We start from the raw sequence: 19,565 nt of genomic DNA, 5'->3' as shown, positions 1-19,565 counted from the left end.
TTGAAAAAAAAATTTTTTGCACCCCCGTTTGGCTTTTACATTGAGACAGGGAAAAATTCCATACAAAAACTATTTTTTGCAAAGAAAATAAGAAAAAAAACATTAACGCCAAGAAACATTAAGAGTTACCAGCAATGATTGATATGAAAAATTAAATATTAAGCTGCAACAAAAACAACAAAATGAAAAGGGTATTTATGAAATTTAAATAATAAAACAATGTTAGCCTACAAAAATAAAATAGTAGATATTAAAACAAATACACAATAAATAATGCAGTTCAGTGCAAACCTAAAAATTAAAAACCAAAACGAATTTTTTTTATTAAAAAAGCAACTACTAGTACAAATTATCGTGAATTCCTTGTGAAAAAGCATACACAAAACATGCAATACCAAAAAAAAAATAAACAACTTGACACACACGGAATTCACGAAAATTCTAAATTTGTTTGTTGAATGGAAGCAGTGGAATTCTGATTAAACGCAGTAAGTAAACTTCTCTGCAGAGTGTACAGCAAATTAAATTGCACTGTTTCTCTTTTTCCTCATTATTTTCTCTTCTTGCTTCTGCTTAAGTCTCTATCCCCGTGCAGCACGCCATAATTTTGAACCGATTGTGAGAATTTTTGATTTAGCCTAAAATTCTTTATATGCTGCGTGATTCTTATTCGTTGACGAAATTTTATGCTTGGCTTTATTTAGGTTTAAAAAAATGCAGACATTTTTTTTTGAATTTTTTGAATTTATTTAGTTTTAAAAAATTGAAAATATGTTTCTGAATGCATTTTTTAAATAATTTTGTATATGAGCTCTTGTATTCTGCCATATTTATTACAACCTATGTCTTTTACAAAATGTTTACCCCATTGAGTGATTAAAATTAAGATTTTTTTCGTTGAAAATTTATAAACCAGGTTTAGTAAAGAATAAAATGAAGCTTTCTCGCCTGCTCGTTTTCTTAACTCAAACTCATGGACGTGCTTATGCTTTGCGCAGTTACTAAATTAGTTTAAAGGCATGCGAGTGATGTTTAAAAATGTGACCACGCGTCAAAAAATGTCGTAGGTAACATTTAATGTTATATCATTTAATTTTAATTAAATTTAATTTTTTTTTAATTTCCCCCACCGTACGTTTCGGAATATGTCGCTGAGTTGTTTTCAGCTGCGCCCCTTAAAACATTAAAAATTACTGACCCATTGCATTCCGCCTTCGAATGCAACCATCCTTCTCCAGTCCCGTCCATTAATAATTTTTGCGAGTAAATCGCGCTTAAAAATCTAATCTGTCATCGGGCACCCTGTAGTGAATTAATTGCGCGCACGAAAGTATTAAAAAAGCTTTTGCATTTGATTTTTATTTATAATTTTTTTTTTTGCCATATGCGTATTTTTTTATTTCAAAATTTTCATATATTTTAAATGTATGTGTTTTGTTTGTATAAATTTTGCAAATACTCGTACAATTACATTTTTTATTGTTTTTTTTTGTTATTTCCATTTGCTTAGGCTTTCTTAAATATTTTTGCTTTTATGTTTCTTAATTATACTCGCTAACTCTTATTTCTTATTTTTTATGATTTATTACCATAAATAACTACGTATACATGAATACAAAAGTTTGATAAAGTTTAGGAGCAGCATTTTTCGCTTGTTTCATTATTCAATTTTTTATGTTTTTTATTTTCATTTTTATTTTTCATATTTTATTAATTTGTAAAAAAAAATATTTCGGCTTTTATTGACAGCAACTCTTAGGAGGTGTGTTTGTAGGGTTCCTCTCACCTTCTGCTATCCTAAAAGTGGATTTGTGAGGAGAAAACGTTTGGCTTTCAATGTTAATCGAGATAAAGAAAAGAAATTAAGCAAAATTAGATGTAAATCAAACTAAAATTTTATGAATAAAATCATTTTTTTAAATTTTAACAAAATAAAGTAAAATAAAAAATATGAAAAAGTTGCTTAACTAATATAAAGTATTTTACATACTTTATTCTACTTAAATTAGAGAGTAAAATAAGAAAAATTAAATAAAAGTAAAAAACTAGGTTAGGTTATACTGGCTGGCCGAAGCCACGTAGGAACCATTTTGATCCATAGCGAACCAGATCAGAGTCTCATTTTTAGCGAAAATATGCACACATAAATAAAAACTAAATAGGTAAATTAAAATTAAATTTAACAAATAATATTTCCACATTATTAACGTAAAAAATAAAACTTAAAATATGTTAAAAAAATTAAATTCAACTGAAATTAAATAAAGTAAAACAAAGAAGGATAAAGAAGAGTGTTCAACTGAAAATTTTAAATTATAAATGCGATGAAATAAGTTAAAATAAAATAAAGATAAAATAAATAAAAAATTGATAAAATCGAAATAAATTAAAAATATATTAAAATGATTTTGTTCGACTAAATAAAAGAAACACATAAAGCGTTAAAAAAGTCGTAAAAAATTAACATTTACCAACTTTCTCCAGGTTAGTTGTGTAAAAATTATTGGGATACATAATTATTTGTTTCACTTTTACCTTTGGTTACATTGTTTTCGCTGTAAAAATTCATCATGTCGAAGCAATCAAATTTTAAATATGTTCGCTTCAATTCCATTGTTGCTCCCTTTATTTTTATATTGTTTTTGTAAATTTGCTATTTAATTGTATCGATATTTTTTGTTTATAAAATGCGCTAAGCTATACACTGTATTTATGGAATTTGTTGATAAACTGTCCGCTTTACTATTTCAATATTGATTTCAATTAAGTTTTCTTTGTATACATATTTATTAAAAAAACAAAAAAAAAACATTTTGAGTACAGTTTATTGAGTTGGGTTGAATATTGCGGTTTAAAATTTTGCACGGCAAAGTAAAAGGCATTAATGAAAAAATAAAATAATAATAGATTAAAACACACACAAGCCAAGGTTCTAGTGATTGTTTTTTTACCTTTGATTTGTTTCTTAATTTTCCGCTACAAATCGAGTGCCCTCTTTTGCTGCCCGCGCGCGGCAAATATTTAAGAAGCACGGATAGCTAAAACTAGGTTACAGTATAAAAAGTGAGGCACAGTGTGCCTGAAGATCTTTTGAAAAACTTTCGTCTACACATTGAACACCAAATACCCTGCTCATCCTAATCTCTGATTGTACAGCGGTCGCCAATACAAGATTGATAGACATTTGTTTTTACGAGAATTTTTTGCGGCAGAAATGCATTCGAAGATGACACTTTCGACGCTACATATAAGAAAAAGTGCGCAATTATTAACTGGGGAATAATACAAGAATGTTGAGTTGTAGGCTATCGGACGGGTTACAGGTTGCGGATAATGAATTGCCTTCAGATATGGAGGTTAGCTGCGAGTAAGTTTTTCCTAATAAATAAGCAGTCACGGACAAGTAGCGTATTATGAATACGGACGTAGAAGGTTGGGCAGTGATCTCTGTACAATCTTATAAAATCTACAAGATAAAATCCATCACCGACAAGGTGACGAAGTGTCGCCTTTCAATAAGAATTTAGCTTAAAACAGCGCCGACCCTAGGATAGCCATCTATCGCTTCTGACTAAAATTGGTTACTGAAACTAATATTATAATTATTTAAAATAAATTATTTATATAGTTTCTTAATTTTAGATACCAGCTGTAGGGCTTGAACCGACGGCAATCGTACTATGAACCCGTTATTCATGCAGAATAAAAATGAAAGTAAAAATTATAAATCATGTCTATTCTACCGCTACTATTCGTACGATCAAATCCGATACGCACTCGTTTTCACTTTTTTAGTTTTTTCGCTATTACGGCACCCGTCACTTGACTACTTTTTCTACTCGCTTAGAGGAATCTGCCAAAAGATTGATATGACGGTTTGCCGCGTGGTGAGTTGCGCTTAATTTATGATTTCAACAAAGAGTCTTGCGAAAAATGGATACAATTGCCGCGTATTTAAATTGTAATGAAACGGAAAGTGAAACAGCAACAAACGCCAAATCCCATGCATGTTGCGAAATGTTCTGCACAATTATTTGCACGTAATTTAAATCCGCAACTGTTTTATCACGAATACCATCCAGTACAATGGCGGCTGCTGCGACACGACAGGCAGTTCTGGGTTAGGGGAACGACTCGGATATATATCCGGCCAAGGACTGCCACTCCAGCAGCATTCCACATATATGTATGAGAAATGTTTATGCTGCTACAACAACAACAACTATGTGTCGATCGCGATTATTGGATTGCAGTAAATCTGCGAACTGCTTTATCCACCGTTTTTCAGCGACAGGTTTGTCGACCGCAAAAGGGGATATCAAAACTCATCAATTCGAATTGCATTCCCTGAATGGCAGCCGTCGTATACCACAAGAGGCATGAATACATAATTGCTAAGCATCCGAGGCCAGTGAGTGCTGCGTTGGTTTTAGTTTATATAATAGCTTTATTGTTATGAAAGCTTTTATGAAAAAAGGTTAAAAAAATAAGAAAATATTTAAAAAAATATTAAAAAAAATACTAAAAACAATTACTAAAAAAATAAAAAATGTAAAAGAAAATTAAAAAAATTAAAATATATAAAAAAAATAATAAAATTATATATATATATATATATATAATTGGCGCGTACACCCTTTTTGGGTGTTTGGCCGAGCTCCTCCTCCTATTTGTGGTGTTCGTCTTGATGATATATGTATATACAAATGAAAAAATATAAAAAAATTAAAATTATATAAAAATATTAAAAAATAAATAAAAAACTATAAAATAATAAAACAATTATAAAAAAAGTTTATAAAAAAATATGTAAAAACTTATTTAAAAAAAATTGTTTAAATAAAAACTTGATAAGCTAAAAACATATTAAAAAAAATATTAAAAACAAAAATATTAAAAAAATATATTAAAAAATATATAAAAAAATAAAAAATTGATAAGCTAAAAAACAACAAAACGCACAGGTGCGTGCTACTTTAAACACAATGTCGTTTTATTGTATGCGCACTTTGTAATGCACTAAGAAAATTGCAATTCCAATATTTCGCTTTTATTATTGTTCATCAGCTGTTGTATTTTTGTTTAGAGATTTTAATAATTGCGTTTACTTATTATTTTTTAATTAATATACATACATATAGTACACATGTATGTTTTTTGTTATTGTTGCATACTTAAATTTGAGTTTCACACATAAATGATAATTACGGTAATTGCTTTTAAAGGAAACAAATCAGTATTCATGTAATTATATATATACGTTCGACTAGGATACAAATAAATGACTATTCAGTTATAGTTTTCTATTATTATATTGGTTTTATTTCACTTTTTATCTTTTTTTTTATAATTGAAAATGTTTAAAGCTAAATAGTTATATTTTTCCTCGCTTCGCTACGCACACTTTTACCGTTTACACTTTCTATCATTTATTTATTTATATCTGTATATAATTATAAAAGAAGACGCATTTATATGTGTGTAATATGTATAAGAATATATTTATATAACATTCATATGCTTGAGTATATAGGTATTTATTTTAAACACAAAAGCAATAAAGCAGAGAGCGAGTTTTTGTTTGAAAAAATGCGCGCACAAAAGAAAAACGAGAAATAAAACTAGGAAAAAATAGTTAAAAGAAAATTAAAAAAACATTAAATCCAAAAACAGTTTTAAGAACAAAATATATATTTTTAAAAATGCAAATCTAAAAAAAATAGTATATGCGTCTCATTTCTGTACGCTTTCACCAATTCCTAAACTAAAATAGAGAACGCAAAGCTAAATGCACATTTAAGAAAAGTGCAGAATATTTCATATGGAAAAAAGCAGGCTGGTAGCGATAGTTCGAATCTTGCTGCTGAACAAAATACAGGCATGCACTTGAAAGCCAATATTAAATGGTAGAATTTTAAAGGCTGTTTGCGTTGTGTAAAGCCTGAGAAATTCATAAAAAATATTCATCATAATTAACGAGCTTTGTGGCATATTTGAAGTATCGCTTTGTTTCTTAATTATTTATACATACAATGTTTGATACGGAAATAAGAAATACGAGTTCTGACAAATGCAATTCTGCACAACCAACGGAAAACAAAATGAAAAAATCACGTTAATATTGCTAAACATTCTTTGAGTCCAAGATAATCTCCGCCATAGCAGAAAAAACAACTTTACAAGTAAACAACTAATTTTGCAAGCAAATTACTTAGCTGCAGCTCTGCCTTAACTACCTTCTTTGACTGAAAATGAGAGCAAATTATTCACTTGTGCTAATTTCCCAAACACTTCTATTGCGTACATGGAAAACAGTTGATTATTGGATGTACCAGCGAAAAAAACTACTAAATTCTTCAAATGCTTATTGGTTTTACGTGTGCGACAATTGGCGTTCGCTTACTGATTTCGGCAACATTTTCTCTGGGTAAATACTACGTAAGGTTTATGATCTCCCATTCGACCGCGCTTTTCTTTATAAGATACGATTAGCGTTGTTGTTATTGTATAAATAATTGTTGTTTGGTGTTGCTTTTTACTTGTTGTTGGTTTGCTTTAGCGCCACACTCACTGCATGACTGACTTGTGGAAACTGACTGTGTTGCGGCTGTTTGGCTGGCACGCTCCAGGGATTCTCAGCTTAGTGACTATCTTCTTAGCTAATCTTTTCGCGATATTTTAGCTTATGTTTTGTCAGCATGTCAGTGACCGTTACCAGTTTTTTAATGGATAGTATATTCGAGAGGCCTTGCAATTCGGGCAAGTAAGATACACAAATGTGATGGAGAGTGGCCAGTTCGCGACCTGTAATGGTGACAGCAAATGTCAGTTAAATACATATTTCGTTTATATGCAGCTTAATTATGTTGCTCACCAGTATCCTGCACAATGTGATTGGAATTTTGTTCGCTAAACATGCCAGGTGGCGGATTTGGATCTGTTACCAATGATAATTGATCGAGAAAGACAATCATGCGTTCTTTATTTTTCAATATGAACGGATTGACCACCTCCATGTATTGTTCCTGCAACGAAAACACATAGAAAACAAATTAATATGTAATTGGTATTTGCATAACCCGCCGTTACCCACCTTGCCACCAAACTCTATAAGATTGGCTAAATTTTGCAGACATTTGGCCACCATTATGAGCGAACGTGTTGCCATTGTTGGCGGTGTCTCACTGACCAAGCCAAATTGACGCGGATTGAGTAGCGCCGGACATAGTAGCCGCAAAAAGATGAAGCCAGAGACGACGCGCGTGCGCACCAAACGTTCAGTAGGCCACTTTGCCACTACTGCCTTCTGCAAGCAATTGCATATGTAGCGCACACTGCGTGGGCACGCCTCGGGAGAGGTAAAAATCGAATGCGTCACCAAGTCGAGTATCTGCAGCAGAAATTCTGCATTGGAGCAGGCATCATCGTTCACATCCATCTTGGTGGGATTCAATTCGGCCGATTGCTTGCTATCGAGGATGCGTTGCACCGTCTCCGAAACAGCGGCATTCAAGAAACCTGTGCATTCGGTGCGCATGTGCAAATCCATTAGTGTGGTAGCCAATGAAGCGCCGCGGAAAAGTGTGGTGGTCTCATTTTCGCGTGCTATTTCCGCCTGGCAGAGTATGCGTATCAGTTCCGTCTCACGTTTTTCATGGCGGAACACGCGTAGCAGTGCAGTGGCGAGGGGCACCCGATCGTTGTGGCAAAGTTCAGCCAAAGCTTTCACCACACACAGCTCGGGCTCCAGCAGCAACTCCTGCAGCGGACTGTACTCCTCGCAGGGCATAATCAAGTCGTCTAGATAACGCATGCGCAAACGCAACGAACCCCACTCACCCATTGGTGTCATGCCGGTAAGCTGATGCCACCCCTCCGTCTCTTGGCCGTTCTTCAAGCTAGCCAAATCGATGGTCAGTTCAGCAACTTCAGAGTCCTTGCCGCGTTTGCCACGCGATACAAGCGTAATTGTTAGCGAAACCACATCGGGCGGCACGTCGCTGTAGGCGGGAAAATTAAATGGTTAATTAATAAAAAATATTCACAGTCAAGCAAGTCACTCACTCTAACACGAACTCCTCCTCCCACACTGGATCTGGTGCAATTTTCACGCGCGTTTTGCCCACCTTCACTTGATTTAGCGATATGCTGCAGTACGGATGTGGCACCAGCTTAAATGGCAACTTATGCGCCTCCAACACATGCAAATTCAAGCAGCGCAACTCACGCAGACACGGCACCTTGATTTGCGCGCGACTGAATTGCGAACTGCATTGCGCTTTGAGCGCATTGATCCACTCCACGTAGGTCTCCTGTGTCGCGCAGAGATAAGTGTTGTTGGCCAAGCACGGCAGTGCGCGTTCGACTATTTGAAAACAATATGGCCGCTCCCATAGCGATTCATGGCACTGATAGAGATACGCGCACGATAGATCAATAAGACCTTTCGGTTTAGTCTTTTTGGGATTGTCATAGAAGCAAAGATGCGTTTCGCTGCCCTCGCTGATAAGTGCAAAGTAGAGTTGCTTCCATTTAGCTGTCTTATCAGACTTCTTAAACAAATGGCCATGATGCTTGATGCCTTTAATCTTCTTCAAGCCGATTTGATCACGACATTCACGCAGTGTGGCGTATATTTTTTCTGCAGCCTTCTCGACAACGAACTGCTGATTGAATTCGGGCTGCGAGCCATTCACCACCTAAGAGAATGTAAATTTGTAAGTAAATATTTAAAACTTAGAATATAAATGGCAGTGAAGTCAATGCACTTACTGGATGACTGAGCGAATGCCCCTCAACGATTTGCTCTTTGCGATAGCGATTGATCACTGCATCCAGACACTCGAATGTTCGTCCACCCATCAGATAACGCACGCCTTTCTTCTCAATGCGAAAGCGTTGAATTTGATTGTTGATGTGGAAGAAAAGCGAATAATCGCCAGGCGAGTTATCACTGGGGCGCACCAGAAAGCTGCCTGGACCAGCTGTTTACACAAAAATAAATTTATACGAAAACAGACTTAAAATTTCACACTCACCCTTCACCAACATATCGACAGCCTCATTCTTCGTGCAATTCGGATGGAACCATGGAAACACCGTATTCGGATCGATTACCGGATCCAAATCCTCGACTAGTTCACGAAAAATCATGCCCTGCTCTCCGGTACGATGAGCAGTTACCCACAACCAACCGTCGCCCATATCATTATGTACAAAAAATATGTCACCCTTCTGGAAACTCAACTCATCGGTGTCGGCCATTTTGGTGTATGGCAAGTGAGCCACCACACGCTTCTTATCATTCACCGGCTCGGGTGGTGGCACTGGAATGAGCAGGCGTTCACGTTTCAACAAATCACTACATGATGTGTAATAGCCGACGAGATCACTCAATGAAACGAATTGGCGACCACCAATGTAAAAATCACCGCACACAGCAGTAATACTGGGAATTAAAGGAAAATAAATATTAAAAAGTTAAAAATGAAGATGTATGGTATATATTATTTTTTGGAGCATTTAAAATACACGCTACTCACCGAAAATGATTAATGCCAGTGCGCCCCAAATAGCTTAATACATATGAGCCAGGCTTCCGATCGCTTTCACGTACTGAAAATAATAGATAAGACAAGCATTAATTAAAACAAAAAAATGGTGGTTTGCGGTATTGTTATTATGAAAACTAAAAAAAAAATTATTTGGAAGAAATCTCCCAACTTATATAGGGTTTTTAAGTAAGAGCGCTTCAACTTTTGAACTTTTTTGAATAAAACACAAACGGTTTGACTTTTTTAACTAATTTTTTTTTTATTATCGAGTTTGAACATATACATTTAAGTATGAAATTCGAAATTCGTCGCCGGCTTGTTACTGTACACCAATGACTTCACATAACCCCAAAACGGGACGGCTTGTTAAATGGACCGTAAAATGGCCGTAATGCTCTTAAAGTAGCAGCAACAGAACGATTATTTTCATAAAAAATGTGCACGATTTGCAATCGTTGCTCAAGTGTGTAGCGTTCCATGATGAAATGTATACTAATGAAGTTTACAAATGACAAGCGAAAAATAAAAAATATTGCGTCGTTCGCCCTCCCTATCGGAAAAAAGTTGAAGCGCACCTATTGAATAACCCTGTATTACCCATTCTACCTTTTTGATCCAGTAAGAAAAAAAAATATTAAATTAAAAATTTATAAAATTTTCAACATTTCATGTGCATTAAGTTTAATATTTTCTTCTTCTTTCTTTCTAGAAGCAGTAATCGTCACACCGTTCCCACACTTTTTGAGCGTTTGGCCGAACTTCTCCTATTTGCGGTGTACGTCTTGATGTTGTTCCACAAGCGGAGGGACCTACAGTTTTAAGCCGACACCAAATTAATATTTTTTTATGAGGAGCTTTTTCATGGCAGAAATACACTCCGGGGTTTCCCATTGCCTGCCCGGAGATTCGAGCCTACGCATTTTCGAATGATAGTCACGCAGCAGATCATTCGGCTACGCCGGCCGCGTATATACAAACGTAATATATATACATAGAATACATATTTGATGGTTCACTACTTATTAATCCAACATTTTTTTCCATCTCTTACCTAAATAGCTGCCCAATTTGCTGCTCCCACGTAGACGAGATTCCGCTGAATAACGGTCCAAACGTCCGTGGTACCATTCACTCTCCGGTGGAGCAATTATAGCAGGACGTTCACCTGGAATTGCGCATTAGAAGTAATTAGTATATTTATCATTCTAAAAAACAAAATTGGAAGATTTTAAATAAAAATAAAAGACGGGATTAGTTTTTAATACGTTTCTTTTTCTGAGTTGCGTTTGAAAAAAAAAACAAGGCTTTCTATGGGACCAACTATTCATATTTATTTTCATACATATGCCCACTCAAACCAACTAATCTAACATCCCCACTTCTCTGAGCTACCCTTAGGTGACCTTAATAGCAACACTTACTGAGGCACCGATGTAGGCAAGGCTTAGTGAGGCTGCAACAAGAACAAAAACTTAGATTGAGGTGATTAGGTAAGTGGCTTAAAGATGTTGTTGTTGTTGTAGCAGTATCTTCGCCCTGTCAGTATAGTGTAATTACCGGTCGTCTTCGTCTAGCTCATCTAACGGTAGGTCCAGGAAACGAGCTGTTTCGACGGGTTGGGTCCAGAGGGAGAGAGTTGTTAGATGAGTGGGTTTGATGGTGCATGTGAAAAGGTGGTTAGTGTCGTGCGGGGTGCCTTCACATGCTGGACATATGTTTAGTATGTCGGGGTCGATTCTGGATAGGTAGGAGTTTAACCTGCTACAGTATCAAGAACGAAATTGTGCCAAGGTTACGCGGGACTCTCGGGGAAGCTGGAGCTCTTCGTCTGCAATAGGTGGTGCTTGGACTCCGATAACGGCATTCGGAGGTCGGGAGCTTAAGAAGGTGGTAAGGGTCTCCCGATGAATGTCGTTAATGGCCTGTCTGTACACTGTCTAATCCTGGAGTGGTCTGTCTGTTTTGTCCTGGATCTCGTCCACGTAGTAGAGGAAGTGTCTCCTGATGTGCCTGGGAGGTGGCTCAGGCTCGAGCAGGTGTCTGCATGGGGGAGGCCTACGGTGACACCCTAGCAGAAACTGCTTGCTGAGCATTTTGTTATGCTCCTTAACAGGGAGCATGTGAGCCTCGTCATGCAGGTGTTGAATTGGGGACATCAGGAGACATCCTGTCGCGGTCCTTATGGCAGTATTTTGGCAGGTCTAGAGCTTCGTCCACTGCGTATCACTGGTTCCAGGCGACCAGACAGGCGCGGCATAGTTGAGAACCGGTCGGCCTATTGCTTTGATAGTCGACAGCAACATTTCTTTGTCTTTGCCCCAAGTGCTGCCGGCGAGCGACTTGAGGACCTTGTTGCGATTCTGTACTCTCGTTGCAATAGCGGTTGTGTGTGCTGAGAAGGAGAGCAAGCTGTCAAAGGTAACTCCCAAAATTCTGAGGTTATTTACCGTCGGTATTGGGGTATCATCGACGTGCACCTGAAGTTGCAGCTTGACCTCCTTTGTCCAGGTGGTAAAAAGGGTCACCGTGGATTTAGTGGGAGAAAGTTTTAAGTTTCTCGCAGTGAAGAAGCGAGAAAGGCGGGCGAGGTAGTCGTTTACTTTGGTACATAGGCCATCAATGTCATTGCCCGACGCCATTATTGTGCAGTCGTCGGCGTATGAGACCAGTGAGACTCCCTCTGGTGGCTGGGGGAGTTTCGAAATATAGAAATTAAAAAGCAAGGGTGAAAGGACACCACCCTGCGGTACTCCTTGCTTTATTTTTCTCTGTTTTGAAGTTTGGTCTCGAAATATCACCGACGAGTGACGACCACTCAGGTAGTTCCCGGTCCACCTCTTCAGCTCTGGCGGGAGTGTCGACTGTAAAATGTCATCTAGTAGCGTGACTGTATCGAAAGCCTTTTGTAGGTCCAACGCTACTAGGACAGTCCTCTCACAGGGGCGGTTTTGGTTTAATCCACGGTTTACCTGGGTGTTTATGACGGTGAGTGCCGTGGTGGTGCTGTGCACTCTATAGAAACCATGCTGGTGTGGGGCTGGAGTCAGGTGTTCTGTGAGGAGTGGGAGTAGAAGAGCTTCAAGCGTCTTCACTACTGGGGAAAGGAGAGTTATCGGACGATAAGACTCCCCTTGGTTGGCGGGTTTCCCTGGCTTCAGTAGTGGGACCACTCTCCCTAATTTCCACTTATCAGGAATGATGAGAGTGGCCATAGACAGGTTGAAGACCTTAGTGAGGAATTCTACTCCCAATGGACCCAGCTTTTTCAGCATCAGCATGTTTAGTCCGTCAGGGCCAATGGCTTTTGATGGTTTCATGTGTTTGATGGCCCCCTGAACCTCGTCGCTGGTGAAAGTAAGCGGTGCACTGTTGTATGGCAGTTTGTGCAGCCGTCTGGTGGCACAACGTTTGGATCTGTCGACCGGAGGATGCAGTATAAATTGCCGGCTAAAATAGCTCGCGCATCTCTTCGGATCCGACGAAGTACGACCGTTGAAGGTGATATCCACCTTGTCGTTGTGCTTCGTCGGGTTCGACAGGGACCTTACGGTGGATCAGAGCTTGCTGCGAAGATGTCCTCAGTAAATTCCGCGAATCTGGTCCAATCAGCTTTGTTAAAGTTGATGTATGGCCGGTGATCCACGGAAACAAAGTCGGCAGGTTTCTCGATCGAGATGATAATGGGTAAGTGGTATGATGCAAGCGATAGCATAGGTCGCCAGGTTATGCTATTTATCAGACCAGCGCTAGCAATTGTTGTCAGGCGAGCTGCTGCAATTGCCCACTACCCTAGTGGGGGCGTCGTCATTTACAGTGCTGAACGTCGAATCGTCTATCTGCACTGCCAACAGCTGTCCCCTACGATCATTTGGCAGGCTTGAATGCCAAAGATCGTGATGCGCGTTAAAGTCACCTACTACCAATAGGTTTTCTCCCCTGATGAGCGCACCAATATCAGGGAGATATCCTGCCGGGCAGCAGGTGACAGGGGGTATGTAAATATTAAATATTTCGAGCTCGGCATCGCCTGACCGGACAGCTATACCTTGACATTCTAAGGTGCTGTCCCTGCGGTCGATGCCTTCATCGATAAGACGATACTGCACTGAATGGTGTACTATGAACGCTAGGCCACCACCGTTGTCTCGCTCGCGGCCCTTTCTGTGCACATTGTAGCTGTCCCTGGTAATCAGGGGGGAGCTAGCGTGGCTTAAAGATCAGTTTGTCCTCTTATCTACACAAACTTCGTCTTTACCCATTTATCTTAGAAACTCCAAGAGAATGTTTGGTGGTAACCATACGCTCAAATCATAGTGATAATCCGCTGCCAGATGAATCGGAGCAATTTAGGTTTTATATCTGGTTAAGGCATTTTACAAAAATTTCTTTAGAATTTTGTATGCTATTAAAATGTGCTGAGCAAAGTAATTACCCTTTAGATTAATCACTGATAATAATTTTTACCCATATTAAAAAACTTATTTTATTTTAGAGCCAGTTTTTAAGTGCTAATTTAACTGTGGTCAATTTTTAAACTGAGTTTCTTCTCTCTTCTTAATTGGCGCGATAACCGCTTACGCGATTTTGGCCGATTTTTTTTTTTTTTTAACTGAGTTTAGGACTGCAAAATTGAGCGTTTGGACTTAGTTTAACTGGAAGTTATAGTTCACAAGTGGACTTATTTTTATTAAACTTAAAAATTTTACAATCAGTTGAGAACTTGAATTTCTTGGCGCATCTTAATTGATTAAGGCATAAGCTCAAATAAACTCGTGTCCCTTTATAGGTGAGTTTACACAAAGATTATTCTTGTTTGGGGTCGCAAGGTTGTACAATATTTTTTTATATTTCACACTTCACTTGTACGAGTATTTCATATTGATCCTTATTGACTCTTATGGCAAATATCTACGCGATTACTTTTATATCTCCAAAGGCTTTTATTCAAAGGAAGAAAAACGAAAAAGATTAGAATATTATTTCATTAACGTCCCATGCGTTCAATAAAATAGAAATCTTTAAATTAGTAAATTAGATATTAAAGTTAATTTAAGTTAATTATTTTTTCAACTCACCATTCAACATATTTGGGCCGTCGAACTCATCCTGATCTAATTCCTGGGCCAAATCACCCAAATCAATACCGCCAGTAGCCATCAGTGCGCTTAAACCGAATGCAGCTAAATTACCGTCATCCAAACTGGCAGTTGGTGAACCAAGTTTATCTTTTTGTATGACAACATCCACATTCCCCAAACGCATTAAATCTGCCATAGTTTGCAAGCCAAAGCAGATTTAGTAAATATTTGTTGTGTTGATGGTATACTATGTATGTATGTATGTATGTATGTATGTTGGTTTTGTTTACAATAATATTTTAAGTAATTAATTATGAAAAGTGCCAGTTACTAGAGCACACAAATACGCGCTGAGCAGCTAACACGTAGTGAATATGTATAACTGTAATTGTGATTTTTTTAAACGCTTTGGCACGTGTTGTTGCTGATCACTAAGTAATAGATGAGGTCACAAGCTTATGCTGTAAAATTGTTAAGTGATTGGCATACACAGAATTATGCGAATATTGACATTTCACAATGACGACAGCACACAAATACAAAATGTAAGCACGAATTTATGCAGCTTATTTGGAACTCTCGTTATTAGTAAATTGTGATTAAATGTGAATTAACGATGACTTTAGTTTTAGGAAACGAATTGTATGTATGCATATATGCATGTATTCAATGACCTGCCTTTGTCTTTGCCTTTGCGACCGAGCATAAACAAGTCAGTCAATGGTGATGAATAGCGACCAATTCGACACGTAAAAACTGGAAAAAATAGGAGCAAAAATTTGCATCTATGGCTAAGTGAAATGAAAAAAACAATGCAAATTATAGACAAGAAATGTATGTATGTACATAGATACACTCCACAAAAGCTCATACACAACAATTAAAACGTCTAAAATGTCGAAAAAGCTCAAGACAACTCAAGAATTTCATATTCAATCGGAATTATAAAATGCAACACAAAAGTAACAGCAGTAACAAACAGCAGACAACGAACGGTAGACAGCACCACAGGAAAAAGGAAATGAAAAAGCGGAAAAGAAGGTGAGGCACCAGACAGTGCTAGTGAGCGACGCGCAGCTGGAACAGCAACATTAGTGCCTGCATTGCGCTCCGCTTCAACTTTGGCGTCGGCGGCGGCGTAGTACAGTGTTTTTCATAATGTTTTCAGGAAATACAATTAAAATCTACTTATTTTGTTTGTTTATAGACGAATGTTCCCCTGCAGCAGAAATCCACCCATTTTTTTTGTGGAATACCTTGTACTGTTACAACAACAACAATTTTTTTATGTAGCTAAAATCCATCCCGAAAACCAAATTGGTAAAATCGTTGCAAATGTATTTAATTGGAGCGGGATTACTTCGAAGAGAACGAAATAGATTAGGTAGAATAAAGTCTTGAACGTGATCACTTTTGAACTGTTTTAAAATATAATCAAGTTTTATTAGGGCGAACTTGGAATTCAGCACCTCAAATGCATAAATTTATCTTTATTTATTTTTATTTAATATTTGATTGGTTTTGGATTGGTATTTATGTACCCATCTTTTCGGAAATAAACCATTTCCGTTTAAGGCAAATCGTTTTATGGATTGTAACGAGACACTGGAAACGTCCAGGCCGCCAATTAAAAAAAGTAATTCCCCACGCTTTTTGGCTCCCTGATTAGTTATTCTAATCGGAAGAAAACTATTTAAAATAAAATAAAACAATTTTTGTTGTTCTTATATTTTATCCGTTTTCTTCGGAAAAATATTTTACATGTTAAAACTAAAATAATTTAGTTTTACACTGAGCTTTCTGACGTACTTCCTTACTATACGTATTTTCTTTCCTTTGTTTACCATAAAATCACCGTGCACATACCTTCTCATCGTTTTCGTGACGTCGCTGCTAAGAGCATTGGCCAGCGCGGAGTTGCTCTGCGACGACCTGACGTTCAAAGACAGACATTTGTGGTATGTCTCAGGAGTAGGGATGAAATGGATGAATGAACGCTCGTTAATTCGACAGTGTGAAGTATGGATGCAAACACACACACACACATTATAACTAGATTTCTTTAGGGGAACGTAGCTGAAGTTTTACGTCTAGACGGTCTAACACGGGCAAAACATAAACTCAATTAGGCATGTGGGCGGTGGCAGACGCAGCCGGCCGCATTTAATACGAGAGAATTACAGGATATTGCACCGATCAGGACGGTACTATATGCAAGAAATAGCAAAAAATCACTGCGTTTAATCATCACTTCTTAAGTGTGTTAAGTCTCTGACTCAGCGTGTCGCACACACATATAAATATATATTGAGAAAAAAATTATTTTCCAAATTTTGTACCTCTAACTCGCCATAAATTACACGGGCAAAGCGCATAGGAACTTACCACCGCACAAACATCAATTATCGCGCCCGACGAAAGTACTCACTAAAGTCACATTTACTTTTCAAATGAATTTTTACAATTACAAAAACTGCACTTCAGCGATAAATGAAATTTAATTCAAGCAATAAAAAATTATCGCCATGGACGGGAACAACGACGCCGACGTTGCTGTCTATTCGTTCTGCACTTTTTTCTACAAGTTTACTTGCTCCTCGTTCGTTTATTTGTTTAATACTCCAACTCTTTCTGAGTGAATGCAGCACAACGCGCTTATGATGTCTACTACTTTGAACGACCACCACTAGACTATATTAGCAAGCAGCGGAAAACAACGATGTGGCGACGATATTTAACAACGTAGTGACAAAGCCGACGACTGCGACGGCGCTAACAATGCCGCAGGCAGCGTTGACTTCAAATTATGACGAATATAGCAGATAACTCTGCGACGCAGTGTTACTATACTGTCTATGAGGCGAGCGTGAAATGGAATGCGTCTTAATATACACTGCCCGGTCCGTATAAAGCTGGGCAGCTGCGTCGTCTTGCCACTATTGCGCTGCGCTGTGCTGCTCGGACCCAATTGAGCACTTTCAATTTTCACTGCATCACCCGTGGGCACACACATATGCACGCACCCCACCCACTCGACGGTGGGCACTATTACAATTTTCCTTCCATACAAACCCAGACGCACAAACACATTCATTTATGTGTATGCATATGCACTCACATCAGTCCTGCATAGCGTTCCTTTGCGACCCAATCACCGCTACTGCTCTGCCACTCTAGGCCCACTGTTGCAGCCGCGCCTCCTTCTGCAGCACTATTTTCCAAAATCCAATCAACAATAAACCAATGCCGTATTAGAAACACCGCTATTTTTTCACGCCGAGTTAGCAATCAAATCAAGTTTTCAAATTTTTATTAACATCCTTTTATTAACTGTTTAGAGTTGCATTCGAGTTATTGTAAAAACGACTATTTATTGATAATTTTTCTCTAATAAATTGAAAATTTTTGGAGTAGAAAAATTTTCTTTCCGCAATCCCACTTTGTGAGCTTGTTTCTGCTTCTTCTACGAACGGCAGTGGAATGACGTATTGTGAAATCGATAAGAGCGCATTGTTGCATTTACAGCAAAACTAAAGAAACTTAAGGAGTGGAAATTAGCCCTTAAATAAATTTTAAGCAGAAGCAAGCAAAGTCAATTGAGTTGACTAAATCATTTTTAATATATATTCTTTTCCAATTAAAAGATGTTAATAGTTTTGAAGAAAAATCGCAAAATCTCCTATTCTTGCATTACCGAGAATTCATTTAAGTTCTCTGCATTTACTTGCTAGCTAAGTCAACAACCGACACAAACAAATTATTACCACAGTATGCCTCAAATTGTGATATGAAGTCGGGTTTTATGAATGCGTGCATATTGTAACTTGTTAAAATTGAATTTGATTAAAAAATGCGTATTTAATGATATAAGCATTATTCGTCCCCTTAGTATAACAATAGCCTATGTGCTCATAGGCTATTATTTTTTTATTGAATTTTTGGATTCTCCATCGTCGATTTTATATGTGGTCAAAATTTTGTCAAATTCTAGTTCCACAAAGTGGGTCAAAACGTCAGTCAAAAAATAATAAATATTTACAGACATAACGAGATTTGAGTGAGAGCTACTTTCGACAAAAAGTTTGAAATTCATTTTCTCAAAACATCAAAAAATTTATAGGCTATTTTAATACTAAGGGGACGTATTAAAAAATGAGCAGTATACGATAAAACACGATTTTGCATAGGCTAAAACAACATACCCATTACATGAAATAAATACTAGAATACGAAAAGTTTAAATTTATTGTTTTTTTACAAAAAAATATTCACATTCCTTATTGTACACAACGCAGTATGTATAGTATTTATATTACAGTTCTGTTCTAAATTAATTTTAAGTTTACACACTTGCAGAAATGTATATGCATACTTTTTATGACTAGGCAACCTCTTTAAAAGAAACAAAATACACAAATATTTATTAAGTTTTTGTATTTAGAAATAATTACATATCTATGTACAAGGTACATACCTACAATTTGTATTCAAGCAAAACTTTTATAACACACTTGTAGATGAAAAATTTACGAATTCATGAAAAGTAGGTGTTGCGTACAAATGAAAAAATATAAAGAAAAAGAGAATTGCAATTATTTTAGTTTTGCTATTAGCAGCAATTTGAAAATAAAAATGTATAGCTACTGAAGCTCTTTAGAAGCCTTAACTAAATCTACAAATAAATTGCAATTTTAAGTCCACAAGTTAATTAGTTATTTTATTCTATTTGTATATACATGTAGATATGTATACATATGTTCATATGGGCACGAATGAAGTGGTTACTGGTAGTTTTATTATTCTAAAGTGATCCCTATTAAGGCTAGATGCGATCTTCATCACCAGAACATCAACACAACATTTACTTACAATACTTACTACACAGTGGTGAGAATAATTTATTTTAGCTCTAAGACTAATAAAAAATTATTAA

At 37.0% G+C, this 19,565-nt stretch overlaps 1 protein-coding gene across 5 annotated transcripts; it reads right to left on the bottom strand.

Annotated features, from left to right (window-relative positions):
• Positions 1–5,293: 5,293 nt before the first annotated feature.
• LOC129237112 (ras GTPase-activating protein 1) lies at positions 5,294–18,091 on the bottom strand. Of its 5 annotated transcripts, none has more exons than XM_054871545.1 (11): positions 17,751–18,091; positions 15,311–15,388; positions 14,630–14,821; positions 10,606–10,719; positions 9,543–9,615; positions 9,039–9,448; positions 8,773–8,984; positions 8,065–8,699; positions 7,094–8,000; positions 6,875–7,025; positions 5,294–6,804 (listed from the first exon to the last, which is right to left on the bottom strand). In XM_054871545.1, the coding sequence occupies exons 2-11, from the start codon at positions 15,336–15,338 to the stop codon at positions 6,656–6,658; spliced, it is 2,871 nt and encodes a 956-aa protein (XP_054727520.1). In that variant the 5' UTR covers positions 15,339–15,388; positions 17,751–18,091; the 3' UTR covers positions 5,294–6,655. The 5 variants fall into 5 exon arrangements, with proteins under 5 accessions (XP_054727520.1, XP_054727521.1, XP_054727523.1 ...); XM_054871546.1 differs by lacking the exon at positions 17,751–18,091 and adding an exon at positions 17,018–17,114; XM_054871548.1 differs by lacking the exon at positions 15,311–15,388.
• Positions 18,092–19,565: the final 1,474 nt, after the last annotated feature.

This window comes from Anastrepha obliqua, chromosome 2, assembly GCF_027943255.1.
Source record: "Anastrepha obliqua isolate idAnaObli1 chromosome 2, idAnaObli1_1.0, whole genome shotgun sequence".
Taxonomy (NCBI): Eukaryota; Metazoa; Arthropoda; class Insecta; order Diptera; family Tephritidae; genus Anastrepha; species Anastrepha obliqua.
The sequence above is the reverse complement of the archived record's forward strand: the minus strand, read 5'-3'. Positions and strand labels throughout refer to the sequence as shown.

Bases quoted from the DNA above. Each gene is read 5' to 3' on its own strand.
- LOC129237112 (XM_054871545.1), bottom strand. From the start codon at position 15,338: ATGCTCGGTCGCAAAGGCAAAGACAAAG. The intron at 9,449-9,542 runs GTGAGTAGCGTG...TTTAATTCCCAG, and splicing joins ACTGGCATTAATCATTTTCG to TATTACTGCTGTGTGCGGTG. The intron at 7,026-7,093 runs GTGGGTAACGGC...TTTTCGTTGCAG, and splicing joins TTATAGAGTTTGGTGGCAAG to GAACAATACATGGAGGTGGT.